The sequence below is a fragment of the Aureobasidium melanogenum genome (assembly GCF_000721775.1).
Source record: "Aureobasidium melanogenum CBS 110374 unplaced genomic scaffold scaffold_40, whole genome shotgun sequence".
NCBI classification, from domain to species: domain Eukaryota; kingdom Fungi; phylum Ascomycota; class Dothideomycetes; order Dothideales; family Saccotheciaceae; genus Aureobasidium; species Aureobasidium melanogenum.
The window spans coordinates 69,027-90,930 of NW_024470092.1; the positions used below are offsets into that span (position 1 = coordinate 69,027).

At 48.2% G+C, this 21,904-nt stretch overlaps 6 protein-coding genes across 6 annotated transcripts; 2 read left to right on the forward strand and 4 right to left on the reverse strand.

Moving 5' to 3' along the window:
• Positions 1-300: 300 nt before the first annotated feature.
• Positions 301-1,814, reverse strand: M437DRAFT_70382 (uncharacterized protein; the record flags this gene model as incomplete). Its single annotated transcript, XM_041025439.1, has 4 exons — positions 301-1,290; positions 1,359-1,374; positions 1,464-1,666; positions 1,719-1,814. The coding sequence occupies 4 exons, from the start codon at positions 1,812-1,814 to the stop codon at positions 301-303; spliced, it is 1,305 nt and encodes a 434-aa protein (XP_040875009.1).
• A 452-nt stretch (positions 1,815-2,266) lies between these two features.
• On the reverse strand, positions 2,267-3,154 carry M437DRAFT_60514 (uncharacterized protein; the record flags this gene model as incomplete). Its single annotated transcript, XM_041023767.1, has 1 exon — positions 2,267-3,154. One exon carries the CDS (start codon positions 3,152-3,154, stop codon positions 2,267-2,269), a length of 888 nt encoding a protein of 295 aa, XP_040875010.1.
• A 1,269-nt stretch (positions 3,155-4,423) lies between these two features.
• On the reverse strand, positions 4,424-11,965 carry M437DRAFT_60499 (alpha-1,3-glucan synthase; the record flags this gene model as incomplete). The annotated part of the gene is made up of 6 exons (XM_041023764.1): positions 4,424-6,515; positions 6,639-10,299; positions 10,373-10,529; positions 10,629-11,052; positions 11,105-11,532; positions 11,597-11,965. 6 exons carry the CDS (start codon positions 11,963-11,965, stop codon positions 4,424-4,426), a joined length of 7,131 nt encoding a protein of 2,376 aa, XP_040875011.1.
• Positions 11,966-14,140: 2,175 nt separating this feature from the next.
• Positions 14,141-15,967, forward strand: M437DRAFT_11730 (Isopullulanase complexed with Isopanose; the record flags this gene model as incomplete). The annotated part of the gene is made up of 4 exons (XM_041018624.1): positions 14,141-14,610; positions 14,716-15,008; positions 15,057-15,360; positions 15,418-15,967. Coding segments are annotated over 4 exons (1,617 nt in total), but the record flags the coding sequence as incomplete, so codon positions are not given.
• Positions 15,968-16,360: 393 nt separating this feature from the next.
• On the forward strand, positions 16,361-17,802 carry M437DRAFT_89041 (putative MFS monocarboxylate transporter; the record flags this gene model as incomplete). The annotated part of the gene is made up of 2 exons (XM_041028954.1): positions 16,361-16,568; positions 16,643-17,802. The coding sequence occupies 2 exons, from the start codon at positions 16,361-16,363 to the stop codon at positions 17,800-17,802; spliced, it is 1,368 nt and encodes a 455-aa protein (XP_040875013.1).
• A 253-nt stretch (positions 17,803-18,055) lies between these two features.
• M437DRAFT_60556 (MFS general substrate transporter) lies at positions 18,056-20,044 on the reverse strand (the record flags this gene model as incomplete). Its single annotated transcript, XM_041023772.1, has 4 exons — positions 18,056-18,605; positions 18,656-18,741; positions 18,795-19,698; positions 19,749-20,044. 4 exons carry the CDS (start codon positions 20,042-20,044, stop codon positions 18,056-18,058), a joined length of 1,836 nt encoding a protein of 611 aa, XP_040875014.1.
• Between the last annotated feature and the right edge of the window lie 1,860 nt (positions 20,045-21,904).

Below are 21,904 nucleotides of genomic sequence, written 5' to 3' on the forward strand. Positions count from 1 at the left end.
TTCTACTCATGTGCTCCGCGTTCCAGGATCATCCAGATCAATCGAGAGCTGTTTATTCTTCGCTCCTTCTTGTTTCGCATCTTTGTGTCCTTTGTCGCATCTTGTTGAGCTCCTCGCTATTTCCATCGCTTCTCCTGCTCATTCCTGCTCTTTGTCGTATCCTTCTTCCTTCTCGTTCTGCTTACTCTTCTTCTTGGTTGAAGTCCTCTTTGCGCGTGCGGGTTCTCACATTCGGTAAGGCTGCTTTCTGTACTCTGTCGCACGAATGCAAAGCCAAAGCAGTAACGAGCATCACGCATATTAACCGCGTTGTGAAGCGACAGTCACCAAACGCTTGCTGAGTTCAAGCTTGGCCGCAGCGTGGATGTTGTCGAGCTCGGCCGCCTCCAGCTTGATTTTCGCGACCTCAGCCACGTAGAGCGCCTCTTGTACCTCTCGTTGAGCATCCTGTAACTTGCTTTTGGCATCATCGAAATTGTGTTGGGTAATCCTCAGCTCGAGCGCGTCTGCATCATCTCCATTGGCCATGCTTGCGTTGCGCTTCTTTTCCTTCTTCATCTCCGCATCTTCCATCACCTCCTTGTTCTCCGAAATTTGTAAATCATGCATCTGCTGCTCAAGGCTGAGGACTCTGGCCTCCAGAGTCTGGGTGGTTGTGTTGGGCGGACTTGTGGTCATGGTTGAAGTTCTGGCTGGAACGAAAGAGCCGCTGCGTGAGATAGTCTTTGATGTTGCTGTAGGCGATGACATGGATCCAGTAGGCAAAGATGTGCCGAGGTCATCTGTCGTAGGGCCGTTTGAACTTCCAAGCTCGCAGACTTCGACTCTGTGTCCCGTTTGACTAGACGAAGAAGCTGCTGGAGGAAGCGAACTGGGGGGGTCTTCTTCTGTATACTCTTCGATAGGCTCGTGCTCATGGATGGGCAGGCGCATTGGCGACACGCCTCCATCTACATAGGAGAGTGAGTCCAGGCCATCCAACCAGGTTCTCGTGTCTTGAAAGCGGGCAAACATTTGGCTAGCAGACTTGACATCTTCCGCACCACAATCATACATCACTTCCCATTCTCTGTGTGCGTAGATGACTCGAGGATACATCTGGTACATGCGCACCATGAACTCGTCGTAGTAGTCAAAGTCATCTCGCCGACAGGTTCTTTGCTTCTTTCTCAAGTCGTCGAGGATCCCTCTCAGTAGCTTCAACTTTTTGTCACCGGGAGCTTCTTCTTCCGGTGCTAGTTGCACGTATCGTGCGTTGTTGTAGAAATGCTCAGCACAGTATCTTTGCTCCTGCGTAAGGGTCAGCCGGTTTCGTTGTCATGATTATATCTGTTTGTGTACTTACTTCAGCTTCGTACCAGTCCTCTAGACAGTCTGCAAGCATCGCAGTGCAATAAACTCTCTGTCACATTGAGAGTCTCTTTCCGAGCAAGGCGCGTGTAGCGATCTCCGCCTCGGCATACTTCTTGTTGGTCAGTAACTCGGCCGCCTCTTTGATCGGAGCTTGGTTTTCAGAGTCTTTGGTATACCACATGACGGCGGATGGGTCGACGCAAGAATGATGGTAATAATCTGTGTGTGTGCGATCAGAATATGGCAAGAAACCAGAAAGTGTGGCGTCGTGGTGTGAAACCGAAGACGCACGGAAAATTGGTATCATCAGCAACTGAGAACAAAATTCACGACACACTGCGTTTGTTTTGTACCACCACACACACCTTCTCACTCTCCTTGAGCTTTGAGACGTATCCACAATAGCTGTCCTCTACCAAGCCAGTGTTGAATGGCTTTTCGATTGGATAGCCCAGCTGCATTTTGAGAAGAGAACACAATAATCAAAAAAGATACATACCAATGCCAAACCCCCTTTCAATCGATCTATGATTTTTCTCTAGGTTCATCTTCTTTCTCGTCGTGTCAGTGTGCGGTGCTTCCATTTATGATGCTGTCTGAGTATGAGTAGATGATGTCGTATCTCTATGTCCACGTCTAATGTAGTTGCGCTATCGACCAGCCTTGAACTGCTAACTTTGTCATACGCGCAGGTTAACGAACAGTACTGCGCCTTGCTGTGACTTCTTGGATCTATCATCCCAATTCTGCGCCTTCTCCTCCACTACCTCATCCTGCTTCTCCATCTCTGTCTCATCTTCTTCCGTCTCGTGTGCTCAAAGAGTCTTCTCGTACTCTGATCTCAATCCTCATCCTCAGGATCGCTCATGAAGGCCTTGATGATACTGACTGCCTCGTCACAGTCTTCGTCACCTCAGGGCTTGAGGCCATAGCAACGCATGAAGTGACCAGAGTGACCGTAGTGCGCCTTGACATAGTCGAGTTGATCGGTACTGAATTTGTAGTCGGCGACATGGGAAGTGGGATCACGCTCCAAATCAGCGGGAAAGTCGTTGCTTTCGACAGATCGATCATCATCTTCAGAGTCCTCAGGGGCATCGGCCTCAGCTTCAAATTCGGACATCAGAGCTCTGAGAATGCGTCGACCTTCTTCACGGTCGTCTTCCTTGTATATGGAGAGTTCGTACATCAAGAGTAACTTGAACTCGTTGCCGTAATGCTTCTTCAAGAAGTCTTTCTCAACTGTGGTGAGTGGAAGAGCGCAGTCGGATTTGCTTGCTTCCTTAGCCTTGGCCTCTGCGACGAAGTTGTTGTACTTCTTGATCTCCTCTTCCGGCCAAGAGGCATGGAAGTAGTACATCCTTTCCGGATCCAAAACACTCTGGTTTTGCGACTGGCCCTTCAGCCACACTCTCCACAATGTCTTGAAGACAACCAGACCGAGGACTTTGTCTGTACCACTCTTGAGGATGGGCTTGACGTCACAGCTCAATGGAACGACAAGATCTGGCTCCATACACATGGCGAAGATGTTGACGGTGTAGCTGGGAGCATAAAGGACGTTGTGTAGAGTGATCTCACGGCTAGATTTGTTTGCTTTGCCTTGGCGGTGGATTCTTGTGGGCAGTATAACTGTGCCAATACCAAGGACTTCGACAGTTGGCTCAGCACCAAGCATGGTTGAGAGTTTGGTGCGAAATGGAATGTAGGATGTGAACCATGCTCGGTCGTTGGCCACGTGAACATTTGAAGTGTTGGAGAGGATCCAGTCCACATTGTAAGCGGCACCTTGAGGCGGCATGAAGGTCAGTTGTTGGTGGTGAGAAGTGGAGATTGTTAGAGAGGTCGAGGTGGTTGAAGGGATGAAGTTGGATTTCGAAAGAAGGAACAAGCGGCTATTTTCAGCTCTTCCCGCTTCCTGCAATAATATCTTAGCGTGCCTGCTGTCACCACTGGTGCTTTTGAGTTGTTTGTTGCTTGTTTGCTTCTTCCTAATATCCAAACACAACCCGAAGCAAGAAAAAGATCGTAGCGTGAATGAGAACGTCGACACAGCAGCAGCATCACCACGTAACCGCTAATTGCAAGATAATCTGAGAAGTGTGGATAGTGAGTCTATCGGACTGTTCTAAGGCATTGACGACGATGTAGAGCAAATGGTCAACAGATGTATGCAGCCAACGCCTGGAAACCTCGAGATCAGATGCAGGAGACACCAAATGTGGACCTATAATGAACAGCCCCAAGCGGTCATCCATGACGACGGGGACCTGCAAACGGTATGAGAGTGGCAACAAAAGAGTTTGTTTGGAGTCTTCGTTTGTCAATACCAAAATTCCGGAAGTCGTTTGTATCGCACCACGACACAAACACCTCCGTTTGTTTGCTCACCGCTTTTGATTGACGCACACTCTAACGCATCCCTGCGCATGCAGCTATCGACCAAATATCTGACAAAAACTCATCATGGCTGACGCCAAATACTAAGTCACAGGGCAGAAATTGATAATCTCATCGACAACGCTATCAATCTTTTTTGTGACGGGAAGCATATTAAAAGCGAAGTTGTCGTGCATGCAGTACTCGAGCAAAGAGTTTCGAGATGGCAGAAGATTTGCTGCCTTGCTCTTCATATAGACTGTATCGAGGATTAGTACGAAGTTAAGGTAAGTTGAAATGCAAAGAAGTACCCGGGTCGTGTCTACTCAAAACTACAATTCGTGTACATCCTGCCCTGCGCCTACGAAGGCACTAAATGGGCTTTGATTCCTAGTTAAGATAAGACTTTCGGTTTAGTTTTAGTCGAATTCGGCCGCAAGAGAGCGCTTAGTATCGAGGCCGGGCTTAACATGATTACAACATTGCACTCTTGTAACGAAGCTTTTAACTATCATTCTTGATGAGAGACTCGACATACGAAACACCAGTGAGAAGTAAGGTCAGGCCAGTATCGATTAACAAGTTTATTAAGGTCTATCTAGATCTATTTATGATTTCTACATTATTTTCAAACACACTGTGTAGTGTGGGTTATATATTTGACAAAGGAAATGCAAGGAGCAGCAGGCCATCAAGGCTTGAACAACTGTTCGTTGCGGAAAAACATAAGGAAGCCAATAGGCAAGACCATCTGGAACAGCAGAGCGACCCAGAACTCCCAGGCACCGAGGCCGCTCAAACTGATAACCAAGTTGGGGAATACTGCGCCAGGTCCAGTGGCATCAGGTGCCGAGGCACGACCCGCGATGGTAGCGAGAGAACCAAGAACTTGTGCAACGATCAGAGTGACAGCGACGTGGTGGCGTGTAAGTGTTTGCAGAAGCATGGTGCCAATGCCGACGCCATTGAGAGCGTCCAAAACACCAAGCCAGAGCCACAGAACTCTTCCAGCGATCGCGCCACCAACGGCGGTGCCCCAGGGTAGGTAGCTACCCATGCCGGATGTGCTCCAGAGCATCTGACACCAGCGAGGGGCACCGAGACCAGCACCGAAGATGGGCAAGAACCAGGAGTGGTGCTCAGAATAGCGTGAAAGAGTGTAGAGCATAGCGCACCACACAACGATGAAGAAAAACAGAAGGAGAAGAACGATAGCCCAGGTTGGAGCCAGGGTACCGCCGAAGAGGTACTGCCAGTTGCGACCAACCAGTGGAGAGAGCCAGTAGTTCTGAATGATGACGGCGATGAAGAACCAGATGACCAACTTGCGCTTCCACAAACTGGAGTAGAATGACGGAGCTTTGCCTGGCGCATTGTGGTAGTATTCAGGTAGGCCGACAAGAATAATCAAACCAACAAGTACGAGCAGGAGAGCGATCGGCAACATGATGGCCAGAAGAGCCTTGGAGTTCATGATTGTGTTAGTGAATCTGGCAGTGTGGTGGGCACTCATGTTTGTTCCCCAAGCCCACAGTGCAGCCACCCAGAGTTGTTGAATGCCCTGTACGACAGTGGCTCTGTAAATCATGGTTTGAATGGGTACACCACCTTCGCTTGCAAAATTCAAGGCGAAGTAAAGAGAGCCAGATGCGGATGCAAATGAGTAGAATCCACTAGCCACATTTTGAATCCAACCACGGCTGTCAATGGTGCTTCCATATGGAGAGATACCGACAAAGAAGAAAGACAGACCATACAAGATGAAGGGAGCTGACAGCGCGTATTTGGATGCAAAGCGACGGACCATGAACCACCAGAAGAGAGATCCAGCCAAGTAGATAGATGCCAAGACATAAAGCTTATTGGCATTTTCACCCTGGGCTCCAGTGATGATCGTGATTTGATGACTGTTGACAGCGATAATTTGTCCAAACGACAGGAGGTAGGCGTACAATGGCCAGTCAGGGGCGATATAGGGTATCTTTGAGATCATCAACTTCGAGATACCAGTTGGAGCCTTGTAGTTGGCGTTCGTGAAGAATTGTTCTGAGCTGTTCTGCGAGGTGGCTCCATCACTGCGCGCACTGTCACTTGCGCTGTCGCTCTCTGTGGAGGAGCGGACTGTAACAGACACACTGTTTGCTCCAGATTTCTTGCCGCTCACGCTTGGTGCAGAGATGACAGATTTACCAAGCTTGGCCTCGTTGAATCTGCGGTACCAGTTCTTTTCTGCCAAGGCCAAGAAGTTCTCGATGCAAAGTTCACCCTCGGAGTTCTTTGCATTCAGAGATTCAAGCATACCCTCAAAGATATGATAGTAGTCCATTCTGGAATCCGTGAAATCTTGATCAATCTTCTGTAGGTTGTAGTCGTTCTTCTCGCCAACAACTTCGTGAACGCTCAGCGTTGAGGTACGTCTGTAGTGAGCAAGTGTGGGTTTTGTAACCTCACCTGGGAAGGATGTCTCCTCGGCGAATCCAAACCCAGGTGTGAACAAGTTACCTGAGGCAGCTCCGTTGGGGCCCGCAGATGTACCGGGACGGGAAGGTGAGTTTGGGAGTTCACCAAGACTGTCCCTGGACTCGTCTTCCTCTTCAGGTGGACTAGGATTGGTATCCGTGAATGGTGTACGGCGTGATGCAGGGAAGAGAGACGACAGGCGGCGACGGAATGGCATATACTTCTCCAATGAAGGATGAGCGGGGTACAAGAGACTGGACAGTCGGCGCCTCATTTGAGGTGGTGATATTTCTGGCGATGATTCCGGGTCGGGTGAATGCGACCTTGAGGCCGCTGGAGTGGGCGAAGATGGTCTGGAGGATGGTCTGGAAGATGGCCGGGAGGATGATCTGAAGGTTGCCCGAGTAGGAGAAGGTAGCTCCAAAGTTGCCCGAGTAGGCGATGACGGTCTTGAGGTTGCTGGAGATGCCACACGAGACGGGTTACGTGAATTGGGAAGCGAGTTCCAAGGTGTGTTCAAGGCAGATGTCGAGCCGTCCTGAACCTTGTGGTTGAGTTTGATGGCCTTTGTCTGGAGAGCCTCAAGATCTTCTACCCACTGCTGGACCGGGAACCTTTGTACCTTACTTCTTGCGCGCAAGAGAGCTCGAGTCTCATGATCCGAAGCCAATGCGCCGTTGATACACTTCTTGAACTGTGTCAAGAGATGTTTTGTTGTAGAAGATTCGACAGAGAACCACCAGCCAGGCATTTGCCCAAGGCCACCCACTCTGGCTCCGATACCAAGCGCTCCCTTGCGGCCAAATTCGACTGAAACTAATCCGAAAGGCTCATCCCTCGAAGGAATCAAAGCCCATTCAGCGCCTTCATGAACGAAGGGCGGGATGTATACGAATTGTGGTTTCGAGTAGACACGACCCGGATACTTCTTCATAAGGTGGTGGAGCTTCAGGGCAGCGAATTTGCCGTAGAGATCGATGACAGGACCCACACAGATCAACTGTGCTTTGGGATTCTCTTCCAAGACCTTAGGGAAGACATCTGCAATAAGATCAATGCCTTTCTGCATGCTCCATCTTCCAACGAAGACGAACAGCTCAGCGGTAGGGTCGATGTTCAAGTTGGCCCATTTTTGGGCCTCCACTCGTGTTGGCCCGCGAGAAGCCTCGTACTCTTGGTCGATAGTAACGTCTGGGTTCGGAAGACACTTGTCGAAGTGCTCTATATCGGCCGGATCAGGGTTTGGCAACATGCCTACCTTAGGAAGTCCCCAAAAAATTGGATATCTGGCCATCGATCGAGTGCCATACTTCTTGGAGACTCCCACAGCACCGAAACCTTTTTGATGGACACGCAGATAACTTGCTCCTGCATGCAATAGATTAAATGAGTCACCCCATTGAATGTATTTTTTGATCAGATTCTTGTCCAGATTGAACACATCGCTGATCTCTTGCAACTTCTTTGGAGTGCTGATCGACCAGAGGCCCTGGAATTCGGCGTTGTGAAGACTCAAGGCGACAGGGATGACTCTTGGCAGAAGATGAAGCGGTGCAACAGCTCCATGATAATCGTTGATGTGGTAGATGTCAACCTGTGGGTTGCGTCTCAACACTTCGGCGATACAAGAGTTCCAAGCTGAGTAGTAGATGGCGCTGTCCATATCATCCATACGAGCAGGATAGGGGTTCTTCTTTGTCTGTTGTCGGAACAGAGGCGCGTCAAGGAGGACATATGTGATGCGACCAACAACATGAAGTTGACAGTCGATCATATATTGCTTACCCATGATAGTGATCTCGATGGGCTCCACGACTTTATCGATGGGATACACCACGTCTCCGACACAGGGCACAACCCAGATGAGATTGTGGTGAGTCAGATGTTTCGCCATAAGCGACGACATGACTCCGAGACCTCCAATTTTGATTGAGATGTTCCATTCATCGCTAATGTTGTATTCCATTGTGGCGATGAGAATGGTTCTGGTAGGTTCGGTTGTGGCTACGACACCCTGGCTGGCTTCGGCGTTTTCGGCAGCGCTCTTCTCCGAGACTCCCTTTTCCGAGAACTTGTTGAAGAAAGGAATAATATCCGCAACAGTTTTCTTCTTCTGGAATTGATGGAAGGGATAACTGCGCTTTGTAAGGCCAATAGCGTTGAACTTCAGGCGGTAGAACGAGTAGTGGTAGATGGCGACCGCAGCACATGCCAAGATGATTGGGAGAAGAGCCAGCAAGATGTAAAGCGCGATCTGTCTGTGTGTGGAACCAATTGGGGTAAGAGTGTAACGCAGAGAACCGTCGTTCACTGCGAGTCTGTATCCGGTGTGGGGCCAGTGGGGTCCAGTGAAGTTGATCTGGTTGAAGGACAGACTGTCTGGTGGCACCCAATCGAGTACATTATCGCCGTCAACGTCACCATATGCGGCACTCTTGTCAGGTGCACCTTCAGGGTTCATGCCCCAGACGTTGACAATGACGGCTGTTGGGAACTCGGAATAGAGGTCGAAGTTCCAAGTACCTTCCGAATCTTGATGCATCTTGTCGTTGAGACCGCTATCGTAGCCGTATTGATTCCAGTGCCCTTGAACATGGGCATGCGGCCATCGGCGAGGGACATCGGCATCAAGATCAGAGTGTTGAACGTGGTCTGTTGATCCAATTTGTGGGGACCAATATTGAGTGACAACATGGACTCCCTCCCATCGTTGAGCTTTGGTGCCAGACCAAGCTTGCTCTTCGATAGTAATGGGTTCACCAGAGTAGGAGTAATCAGTCCAGTTTGACCAGCTCGATCCATAGTTTGTCGAGTAGCGCCAGAGTGTTGCACCAGGGGCCTTCGGCGTCAGCTGCAGTTGACCCGTAGCGCTGTCACGATGGACAAGTCCAGTGGTGTAGTTGGCACTAGAGAAGACAACTGGGTTATCTTTGCGACCCACACGCAGCATGAACCTATCCTTGGTGTTGGTGAAGGCGGTTCCATCGACACTCGTTGCGTTGACTACTGTGTATGTATGCACACCGTGACCAACATTGACCAGGTTTGCAGACCACTGGAACGCTGACAACACCTCTCCGACGAATTGCTGAGAGTCATCTACTGTGATGTTCTTGCATGACACGCTGGAGGCATCGAAGTATGGTGCAACGCCTGTTTGCGTTGTTGAATTAATGCTGATAGCTTCCAAGATTGAGCTGCAGTTCATTTCTCTGCTGAACAGCAAGGTAATCGGAAGAGACACGGTCTCGTTCAGGTCCACGGCGGTTTCGATTCTGGAATCATGGCGAGGGACAGCACCGGTGATGACTGGAGCAGGTGCGACGAACTTGTCGATCGGCACGAACGCGCGCCATCCCCATGGTTCGAGCTCAATGCTGGGCAGACAGCCATTGTTCTCCTCTGAGCCCTCAATGCCGAGCTTGGCAGTGGATGAGTTCAGTGTGTACTCTTGGTAGGGATAGAACAAGTTCTTGACGGTCGTTCCTTCTGGGAATGGTGCAAGGATAGAATGTGAAGCATTACTGCAATCGTACGAGTACTCGACAGTCTTGTTCTGGTTTGAATAGAGGAGCCAGATGCCCTGGTTGCCCATTCCCTCGCCAGAGAGGTCCTGGATACCAGGCGTACGACCGCGGTACACCGACCAGATACCCAATGGAGTGGGCAGTTGTCCACTGTAGGGGAGATAAACGTCGTAGGTGTCGAAGAAGAGTGTCTGCAAGCTGAACCCATCGTTCAAGGTTGGGTAGACTCTGCGCAACTCAAACATGCGCTTGATCAAGTTTCGCAAAGGGTGAGCGGCATTTCTTTGATCAAGACTGACTGTGTCGTCTTCGCAAGCTGTAAGTGCGTCTCCGAACGGCATATCGAAATAACCGTTGCCAGCAGCGCCAACCTTGTAACAACCGTGGATCTGCCAAGCTCTTGTCGAGGCCATAGGCTGTCTGCCAAAGATATAATCTGCGGCAAGGTTCTCAAGTACCTTGTACTCGACCTCGTCACCCCAGATCAACTCAGGAATACCGGGCATCTCCAAGTAGGTGATGAGAAACGCCAGCACCTGTCTTTGGGTTCCATCAATGAGTGACGGCCATCTGAAGACATCTAGTTATCATACAGTCAGTCAAGCGCTCGGCTGGAAAACTTTTCTTTTCTTTTTCTCCTTTTTTCTTCTTACCTTGATTAGTTGTTCCGAACATATGTTTTGGGTCGAAGACCCCGGTATTCACGTTTACCATATCATCACTGAGAAGATAGGAGTTCCAGTGCTGCACAAAGTCCACGCCTTCGAAGCCAATGGCACCGTCGAGGCCCAAAAATCTGGTGAGAGCACCCTATACCATGAAGCCTGTTAGTAGGTATGACCAGAAATCTAGGCTGTCGAGCCTTGGCAGCCACGAAGCACTGCCAAGACTCACGAAGCTTGAACTCACGTATGTGGGGTAATGGAAGTTTGTGCCATCCAAAGCGTTGTTACCAAACTCACGAATGTAGCCTTCGGTCTGACCAGTAGCGTTCTGTCCTTCGAGCGGGTTGTCGAAGTAAGTATCCGGAGATTTGCCACGGCCAAAGAAGACAGAGGAGAATTTGAGCTCTCCAACGACTTCACCAGTGATGAGGAAGTTCTCCTTTCCATACTGGCGAGCGCAATTACGCTGGTATGTTGCCCACTCAGCTAGAGCATCGACAGGGGTCTGGAGCGCCTTGTCCACTCTGAAGCCATCGATGTCCAGCATGGCGATTTGCATGCAACTGAAGTGCATGACCTTCTCCAAGACGTCATGCTTCCAGAGTCTGAGACGGTCTTGCACACTGGCGAACTTTGAAAGTTGACTTTGGTATGGAGGCACGTAGCCGCTGAAGCCTGTTAGCGTATATCCCACAAAGTCACGTGATTTGGTCAACGTACACTCCCTTCATGTCACCGTATTGATCGAAGTCGGATTTGCGGCATTGGTTGTCGAAAGTCGACATAATACTTTGATTGACAGGGAAACCGTCATCGCCATAGAAGACTGGGTACTGGCAGTCTTCAAGGATGTCGTTGTCAATCTCGAAATCGAGATATCTGCGCTCGCTCTTCCAGAGTACATCATATTCGAGTGGGTTGAACGGAGTGGTCTCGTTCTCCCAGCCTTCGAAGGCAAGTAGATCTCCCATAGTACCGATTGTGTTCTCCATGATTGCGTACATTCCACGACGGTGCAGCTCTTCGATGAGGTCGCGCCATTCTGTGATTGTTCCATGGTGTGCGTCGAGCAATGTGAAGTCGAGAGGTCCGAACCCGTCGGAAGCCCACGGCTGATTAATAAAAGGTGAACCTGAGAAGTAGATGGCCTGTTGATCCGGTCAGATACGAGAGATCTAGAAGAGAAAGGGGCTGAAAATTCCACGTTCTTACCTTAACACCAAGATCCTGGATCCAGTCCAGGTTATCCATCAAGCCTTTAGTATCTCCACCGAATCGGAACTGGTTCGTTGTCCAATCGTTCTCAAAGACGGTCTTATTAGCATCGTTGTTCGTTGGCTGACCATCCACAAAACGATCCAGCGTTAGCATGTAGAAGGGCATTCTCCAGTTGGAAGGTGAAGGGGTCTTTGGGTGCTCTGCCCATTCACCCCAGTACTCGAGGGGACTGCTTGCAGTCTCATTCTGGTTGAGGTTCCATTCGACATAGTCAGCAGACCAGCTAAGTGCGTGTGTTCGAGAGGTGTGGAGTATTAATGAAGAACCAAGAAGTGCAACCAGCTTAGCCATGTTGCCGGCCATGATGAAAGATATTAAAACTAGATGTCAGTGTTAAAATGCGTGTAGAAAAGGGACGGAACACTGGCCGCAAGTGCCACTAGTTACAGGACCAGAGAGGGGTAGGCAACTCTGCTCATATATAGAGTACCTATAGATCCATCTCAACACCTCGATAGAGCTGATAAAGGCTATTGTATGGCATCGAGAGACATTATTGCCAAGGGAGTTGTTGAGTTTCTCTAGCATACTGGTCATCGTGTGTTCGAGAATTGAACATACCTACTTACTCGAGTATCTGTAACTCTAATTTTGTGACAGCACATACAAATGCTTCCCAACCTCCAGAAGAGAGCCAATCAGATGTCCGGATACACCGGCGGACCTGCGGCTCTATTGTGTTTTCAGGTGTGCTCGTACTCATAGCGGTTATGATGCTGGGATCTGCCCGCCACCCTGCTGCTCGTATTCGCTGAGCTTTTTCATATAAGACATCGAACGGTCGCCTGAAAGAGTCGTTGTCACCTGAAAGAGTTGTATGGCATGATTAAGCTTCTGGCGACACCAACACGACTCGAGGCCATGGTCAGGTCTCTCAGGAAGCCCCGAGTCAGCGCTCCAATTAGCACCTGGTCCGGCGTGCGTTGGAACTGAATCCGCCAGTCGTGGGAGCATTCTCGCTTGATAGTGACCAAAACCGTAATGGTTGAATGCGAAGACCTTGACCAGTGTTCCGCACCACGATCTGGTTCTTCACTGATGTTTTTACTGTGACGGAGGTTCACTCCCAGGTACCTGCATGCAGACTTCTTCAACGTCTCACCGGCTCGTAGATCGCGGCTTTCCTTGATTGCTTTTGACTTTCCGGTAATAATGTGTCATTGAGCGCATCGAGCCGCTCAAATAAAGTTATTACAAAGTCATGTTTGAACATCGCAAAGCAACAACGTCTGGAGACAGATTTTGCTAGGCTTGGCGTTTTGTCAAAATCTGTCATGATCGGCAAGCTTTCGAGTCATGAGCAGCACTTTGTTTCTACTACAATGCTCGACTTCTCGACAAACTGTTAATATTCGAAGATGCTGTTGTTCCTGGTGGACGACCGGAAATAATTGTGCTAAGCTCTTTCACGTTATCAAAGCATATCGAGTGCATTGTGTGGGCGCTTTCGAAGTCGTTGACTGAACGGGTGTGAGGCGTCTCGGAAGTCAGTCTCGGATAGACCCTTGGTCAGGTACGAGTATTCCCTACCGACGGGATTTCAACTGCCATCGATGCCAAAAACATACATTATTTCAATTACCTTTGCACCAAGATACCGTTTTTACCCTCAAGGGTACCCTCAAGGGTAGATTGACATATTCTAAGCATGGGTGACATCATGATTGTTTTACTCTGACGGACCAGATCATGCCAGAATCAAAATTGACATGGTAGAACTACGATCTTACTATGGTGACAGTTTAATGGCGGATCTCTACAAGGAGACCGAACATTCAGAAAAATCAGGCATACACAAAGGTTGTTATCTATCGCGGCTGCTGCATCGGTTTCCAGCTTGATCGCGTACACGGGCCAGCCGGAAGGCAGTCCTTCGCACCTTCGCTTAAGCTTACCATCCAAATTGCCCGTTTTTTTCACTGCCGACCTTTTTACTGCAACCGTTATGTCTATACCGTCGCGACCTCGAGGCAATTAGGACCGACTGCCTGACAAGACGTTGTCTTCGGGATTTCAACGCCTTTTGCTCTTCTGCAAAGCAAATTTTGCTGCGCCGCTGTCCAGACCTGAGCCAAGTCCAAGTCCAGTTGCTCCAGGTGCAACCCTCAAGTCTGTCTCCTACGACTACCAGCGTTGCCGTTTTGGTGATCTGCATAGAACACCTATATCAGAGCACCGCTTGAGCTGAGATGCGTCTTCTAGGCTTCGAACAAAAGAAAGCAAACATTGACATGACGTGGGTTCATAACGACTGCATTGCCGATCTATGGCTATCATCAACTGTAGGTGCTTATTATGTATCAACTCACAAGCCAGCTGAATCCATTTCTATACTTCTTCGCCTTTTACACGCTCGCAGAAAGGAGGCTCCGCATTGCACCGCTTGTGATACAGACTGATTCGCTTTAAGAAATGTGGAGCGTCGTGATCCTTATCGCTGGTATCGCAATTGCACGCGCTACATCCAATAGCAACAGCACCGTCAACAATGCTAAGCTTCACACGTGGTGGCATGATTCCGGAGTCATGACTCGATCGGTTCTTCAGCCAGCCTCTGTGCGCCAAAGCGACCTCTATTCTATCCAGGTTACCAATTCTGTGGATCAGACCTATTACGACTCTTTCGTTTATCAGACCATCCCACGCAACGGTCAAGGCAATGTCTTGAAACCCAATGACCCATCCTCAACAACTGATGCCAGCGATGGTATCACTATCGAGGAAGCCATTGGCATGACAATGTCTTGGACTTCATTTCTCTATTCAGCAGATGTTTGGCTAAAGGTCCACCGCCTCGATAACTCCAGCATTCAATCGGATAGCTTCGTTATCAGGCCCACCAACCTCAACTTCACGACTTCGATCTCGGGCGCTGATTTGTTCATCCTGGTGCCTTACGACGGAGAAAGCAAGAAATTTTCGGTTGAGTTTGATGACAACCTCTACGAGTTTCACGACGGTTGCAGCAGTCCTTCATGTTCATATGTCCAGAACACTACTTCAAGTGGGCCATACTATGTTGAGCAATATGACGACTCGATGCCGTTGATGAGTGTGGAGCCTCTCGATTCCCTGTTCATCTTTGCCAGCCCATTCGAAGACGAGTCTCTTGTTCCCGACGAGACATCAGACAACGTTTTGATTGTGGAAGAAGGTCGCATATCTGGGCTGGATACTACTCAAGCCAACACTGTGATTTTCAAGCCAGGAGTCTACTATGCCACTGCCACGGATTACTTGAACCTCAGTTCAACCGTGGATTGGCTATACTTTGCACCAGGAGCCTATGTCAAAGGCGCTGTAGAATACCACTCAAACTCTGCGCTTGTCAAAGCTACAGGACATGGTAAGATACCAGAGACTATCACACCGAATTCCGCTAACAGACGACTAGGTGTACTATCGGGTGAGCAGTATGTTTATCAAGCCGATCCGACAGACGGATTTCAAAATCACAACGTGAACGGTTCGCCTTTACGAATGTGGAAGGGCACAATACCTTGGGGGCAAAAGACGACTTGGTTAATCAATGGACCAACCATGAACAGCCCTCCATTCAACAGCATGGATTGGTACGGCGACCAGGCCTCTCTGTCTGTCCAATGTACCGACTACAAGCAAGTGGGTGGCTTTTTCGGTCAAACGGATGGCATGGAGGCATACCCTGGAAGCGTCTATCAAGACATCTTTTACCACACGTAAACAACGCTCATTATTCCAAACTGTCGAAGCTCGAGCTGACTTTTTAATACCAGTAATGACGACACGATCAAGGTCTATTATTCAGACGTCAGTATCAGCAACGTCCTAGTGCAGAAAGCCACCACCGCACCAGTCATTCAATTCGGCTGGGCTTCTCGTAATCTTAGCAACATCCAAGTCGACAATGTCAACATCATCCACAGTCGTTGGAACAGCAATGGCTCGAACCCAGGTCTGATTGGCTCCAACAATGTGTACGACCCCTCAACCACGTCTACATCTGCAATGAACTCCAGCACTGCCGACACCCACTCCACAGCACAAGACATTACCTTCTCCAACATTCGAGCCGAAGGTATTTCTGGTCCATTGATGCGCATATACGCACTGGAAAATTTCAGCAACATCACTATCTCGAATGTCTGGATAGAAGAGTTCGGATGCTGCACTGGGTACGAAGCAGTGGGCATTCCGGAGAGCTTCATGCCCGCCATGACCGATTCTAGTGGAAATAATGTCACTGTGGATGGCTTTGTCATCAGCAACTTCATGGTTGGCGATGAGAAAGTCACACTGGATACGGCAAGCACAGTCGGTCATCTCTACTGGGATGCAGCCTATGGAGTGACGATAGAATAAGAATGAGGCTCAAGAAGATCCGGCGTCAGTTTAGACATAAAACGTAAAGCTTCTTTGTGCGTTGGCGCTTTTGAGATATTTGCTTTTCGGAAGAAAGTTAGCAGTACGTATAATCATTGTAATCGATTTTTATAGAAATAAGAAGTAACGCTGGAGTAATCGATTTTCCGCAGAAGCAAAATGTTTTGCCGACGGGAAGGTGCAGTCATCAACCCAAGGGCGTCGAAATGCGGGGCGGAAAGCTTAAAAAGGAAATCAATCTGGCTGGGTTAAATCAAGCACTGTTCGACCACCACTTTTTTTCCATCTCTGACTCTTTTTTTTCCAAAACAGATTCTGATCAAGAGAAGAACTGGAATGGGTGTTACTGACCAAAGAACCGAAGATATCGAGCTTTCGACGGTCGCTGGGCGTGCGGACGACAATCATTCTCTGGACCTCGAGGATTCGAACGTTTTCGGTAGAGCCGAGGATGGTGAAGTCTTCTCTCTGCCTCCGGCTGATGGAGGAAAAGATGCATGGCTGTTCCTTGCTAGCTGTGTAGTATTCGAGGCCATATCTTGGGGTAAGTCATTTAGGAAATCTCCTACTATCACGCCGCACGTTCTCCTGAGAACCATTTTCTGACGACAACTGAAGGTTTTCCCTTCAGCTTCGGTGTCTTCCAGTCCTACTACGAGCAAAAATTCACAAACAACGAATCCAGTATCGCCGCAATCGGTACCACAGCAACAGGTCTGATGTACGTATCAGCTCCCTTCTGGTTCATCGTCTTGAAGATGAACCCACGCTTCCGTAGACCTAGTGTCTTTGTCGGATTTGTCGTAATGATAGCATCATTAGTTGGTGCTTCGTTCGCAAAATCCGTTAGCCAGCTTATTGCAACCCAAGGAGTGTTGTACGCTATTGGTGCATCTATGCACTACTACCCTTTATTCATCTATCTGGATGAGTGGTTTGTGCTAAGGCGTAACTTCGCTTTTGGGTGTATATGTGCGGCTTGTGGCGCTGGAGGTGTCATTATCCCATTTGCGCTGGATTGGGTGTTACGGACTTATGGCTTCCGTACTGCCTTAAGGACATGGGCTGTTGTTGCCGTAGTGCTCACCACACCAGCAATCTACTTCATGAAACCACGACTACCTGTACGGCACCACACCAACGTCGGGCCCCAGAGAGTCGAGATCGGCTACCTCAAAAGCAGAACCTTCTGGATCTTGCAAAGTGCCAGTATTATACAAGGACTGGGTTTCTTCTTGCCGAGTGTGTACTTGTCGTCTTTTGCACAAGCAGTCGGCTTTACAGCTGTAGACGGTACATTGGCAATTGCTCTTATCAACGGCGCGCAAATCGTCGGAGCCATGTTCATCGGCTACCTTGGCGATCGCTGCCACGTCACAACTGGAATCTTGGTCTGCAGCATCGGTAGCGTGGTTGCGGTCTTTTTGTTCTGGACTTTCGCAACCATTAAACCAATGTTATTCGTCTTTGCCCTGCTGTATGGTGTCTACGCAGGAGGCTACTCAACCACATGGTCCGGTGTCGCAAAAACAGTGCGTGAGAACGGATATCCTGGTGCTGAGACTGGTATGATCATCTCTTTGTTCAGCTGCGGCAAGGGCATTGGCGCAGTGGTCTCGGGACCTATGAGTGAGGCCATTCTTGCAGCGGACAGTTTCCGTACTAATGCGCCGTATGCATTTGGGACTGGTTATGGTTCGCTGCTTGTTATGACGGGAGTGACTGCTTTCGTTGGTGGGTCTGCATGGTATGCGAAGCAGTTCAAATTGATTCACTAGAATTTGCGTCACTCTGGTAAAGCATCAAAATACTAAATTGCACTTTGGAGTGGAGTTGGAATGAAAAGGCGTCTGGATAAAACGGGAAAAACAACTTTTGTACCTTGATCTATGTCATGACGCTATACAGATAATGAGCAATGAGCAATGAGCTGTATATGAACGCTTTGGTTTTCATGATATGCGTGACACTGCGGATCTCTTTCTAGAGTCCGACTGTGCTATGATGTATGCGAATGCGTGGGCTATTATCCTAGACAACAACACCTTTGATTTGCTTCTTGTTGCCAAGGTTAATATCGCGCCAGATCCAGACAGCGATGAACGTGAGCGAAGTGATGGAGGTAGCTGCAATGCACATATCCCTTTGTGCAATACCAAAAGCAGTGGCAATTGCGTCTCTAGTTGGGGTGCCAGGCTCGTACTTGAGTGCGTTGAGGTAGTTTGAGTAGACTGATGTTGCAATGTCGGCGGGTAGACGTTTGTTCAGCTGTACGGGGTAGACGTTTGTCCAGATACCACCGGCGATGGAGTCGCCAATTGCGCCACCGACCGAGGAGGCCAGGTAAAGAAGAGCGAGAGTTGTTGCGAAATCTGAGTGGGTACCAGCAGCAAGAGCTGCGACTTGATGGCAAGGTACCAGAGTGCCTCCAGCGTACGCGACAAAGATCTGTGCGCATACGACATATCTGGGAGCGACGCCGGGTTGTCTGAAGTAAATCATCAAGCCAGTACCGATCATGTAGAGTGGGACGGAAACAAGTGCGATCCACTTGTAGCGCTTGGTCCATTTGACGAGAAGACTAAGAGTTGTTAGTTTGGTCGTTGTTCATGCAACGAAGAATGCCCTTACCCTGTGATCACACCGAAGAAGCAAGAGCCGACAGTATAAATTTCTCCCATATATGTAGCATCGGTGGTGTCGAGGCCAAGGACCACCTGTTGTTCACTATTAGCACACGTTGCATATACGCCGATTTGACCCTGCTTACCTGATTGAACGTGTAGTAGTAAAGATTCCAGCAGTAGAACGCTGTGTAAAGACTGGCGATACAGAGAACAGCGCCAAAAATGGTACGATCCTTGAGTCTCTCCCATGGTAGGAAAGGCTTGCTAGCACCGAAACGCTCCCACACAGGGAACAGACAGAGAATCACAAAGCCAATAACTAGCATACAGATGATGCTCGCACTCTTCCATTGTCCGGCAACCGAAGTGGCGAGAGAGAATGGTAGCAAGAACAGGACGAACCCTGCGACGAGCAGGAAAACACCAACCACGTCGAATTCAACCCAGTAATGTGCGATTGTTCCGTAAAAGCCAAGAGAGGGTGATTCAGTCTTCTTGTACAAGCCCATGGCTTCGGCCTTGCGTTGGTAGTAAAGGAACACACCGCAAAGAGGAAGGCAGGCCACAGGAGTGACGATGGCAAATGTTCCATAACCCCATCTCCAGCCAGCTCCATTGACGAAGCTCGAGACAGCGTAAGGGGTGGTGAAAGCGGTACAGATGAAAGGCGTCTGAGAGATAGCCAGCATGAGGATTCTGTGCTTCAGTCTGGTAGTGTCGGCGATAAAGACGGTCATGACATAGTACATGCCATCGTAACCAATGTAGTATATGACTGAAGCAGCGGCATACGTTTGGACGTTGTGTGAGGCGGCGAAGATAATTAGACCGATGATGGTGATTACCATCATGACGAAAAAGCCTTCGGCACGTCCCCAAATGTCAATGATCTTTGCGGTTGGCAAGCGCAGCACACCACCGATAATGGAACTCATGACAGAGCTGACCGAAAGCAGCTGCGACGTGCTGAAATCAGCATTGGCGTAGTTGCCCAGATAGCCAGTAATGGTGGACATGAGAGCAATCTCGAAGTAAACGACATAAATCCTGCCGCATGTCAATGGGCTATTATCGCAGCATAGTATAGTTTTGCATACCAGATGTAAGTCAACCATAGTGCTTTCTTGTTCCATGCAAGAGTGACACCCTCAGCTTTTTTGACTCCAGTTTGGTAGTCATCATCGACTTGTTCGCCTTCATATGCGGCGCCAGGTGCAGACGTGGGAGTCTTGTCTGGGCCATAATTTTCCTGATAGTGTGGAGGTTGATCACTCGGACTGCTTGTCGAGGTCAAACCGTTTTCTTCCTTGACGACGTCATCGGGTTCTTCATCAGCTTGTGAGTGGTAGAAAGGGTTAATGTATGGTCTATCTAGCGCTTTCAAGAAACCCATGATGGAGAGAGGACCTAGCGAAGGTCAAACATGGAAGTTTAAAAAAACGTGTGAAGGGAGATGAAAGATTGATAAGATGGGGTGTGCGCAGATTTATCAGATTGGTCTGCCGAGATCGCATGAGTTCAGGGCTTGATGCGAGGATTCTTTTTGTGGGTACCGAACGGGCAAGGCATACAAAATTCCGGCGCGCAGTGGATGAGAAATGATGGTGGGGATCGACCACAATCCAATGGTTCTTTGGTGGGTCAAATAAGTGTTTCGAAATTTTCAGATCGGCGCGCCTTGTTTACAACTCATTCAAGTACGGAAGGCTTCTCTCTGCGCGGTTTCCTCTTTGGCAGGCTCCAGGCATCTCTGAGCAGCAACTACTGAATATGATCACTACACAGTACGGGACATCTTGCATCTCTTCCATGATTCGAGCGGTCTGACATCAATAAGTGGAGTTTCTACTCCGAGGTACGCTCCAAGGTCGGTTGACCGGCTGCGCTAGCGATCTTATCAGATTTATTGCCGCAAGCCACCCAAAAAGAAGCACTGACGCGAAGACGTCGACACAGGCAAGCCTTCTCAAGCAACAACAGGGTGTGCTTGACCGGACACGAATATACAGATTGAAATTTACAATACTACAGAGAGGCACTTTCGAAGCTATGTTCTGAACGAGGAAGGCTCGAATTTCTTTTCGTTCCTGTGTTCCCATTTTGCGAGAAGATGGTCCCAACGCTCTCGTGATGACGCACAGCCATCAACGTCATACAGAAGATGCGGGCTAAGCAGCCTAGATGGTTAAAAACAGAGTGGACGATACATGGAATCGGTAGAATATCGGCTCTATTCCATTCCATTCCACTACTTCTAGCTAAGATTCCATTCCATGTCAATTATCTAGTAGAATAATGCTAATTCTAATATCGTCGTCGCTATTACTATCACCCTATCCTTCTATAGGGTTACCCTACTCCTCTAAAAGGTCGTCCTATCCCTCTATATAATCCTCCTATGTTTCGTTAATAGGTAGATCTACCTTCTTAAAACAAAGGTTCTTTTACTAGTTCTTTAGGCACTCGATATACCTAAGATTAGTAGTAGAGAGTCTTACTTAATCCTATAATAGTATTCTTCTATAACTACTAAATACCCTCTCTAACTTAGTAGACATTAGATTAATTAAGAGAATATTAATAGCTATCTAAGCAAGATTTAGGTAGTTAAGCTACTATATTAGTTTAAGCTACTACTATATAGCGTTATTAACAAGTACTATAGGACTCTTAATAAAGTAGATATATTCCTTAGGTATATTAGCTAAGCTTATATACTATAAAGAAGCCTACTACTTAGCTAGCTTATTTATTTCCTCCTCTTTTAATTATAGTGTTATCCTAATTAGCTTTATCTTATTTTTATACTTTATATTCTATAAAGCACGTATAGTAGTAATAGCTAGTACTCGCTATAATAGAAGCTAATGTTTTATAAGATAGGCTTTATAATACGTCGGATAGAGAAGGAGCATAGTAGCATAGGTAGGGGTGTAATCGTTAATAGCTTACTACTTATTAAGAGTAAAACGGCTAGTCTAGATAGCGGAAGTAAGGACTAGATTAGATAAAGCATAATAGACTAAGTTCTACTTATAATACTAGCGTAAGAAGTCTATTAATATAAGTACCTATTATATATAAGCTAGTATTCTTAGGTATTAGATTTTAGCTATAAATAGGTAGGCATTTAACTAGATCTATAGTTTAAGTAAATATAGACTTACTTAATTAAGGGTAGTATTATTACCTTCGTATAGCTTAGTTACCTCTTATAGTAGTTCTATAAAGTTAACAAGCGCTTTAAGAAACT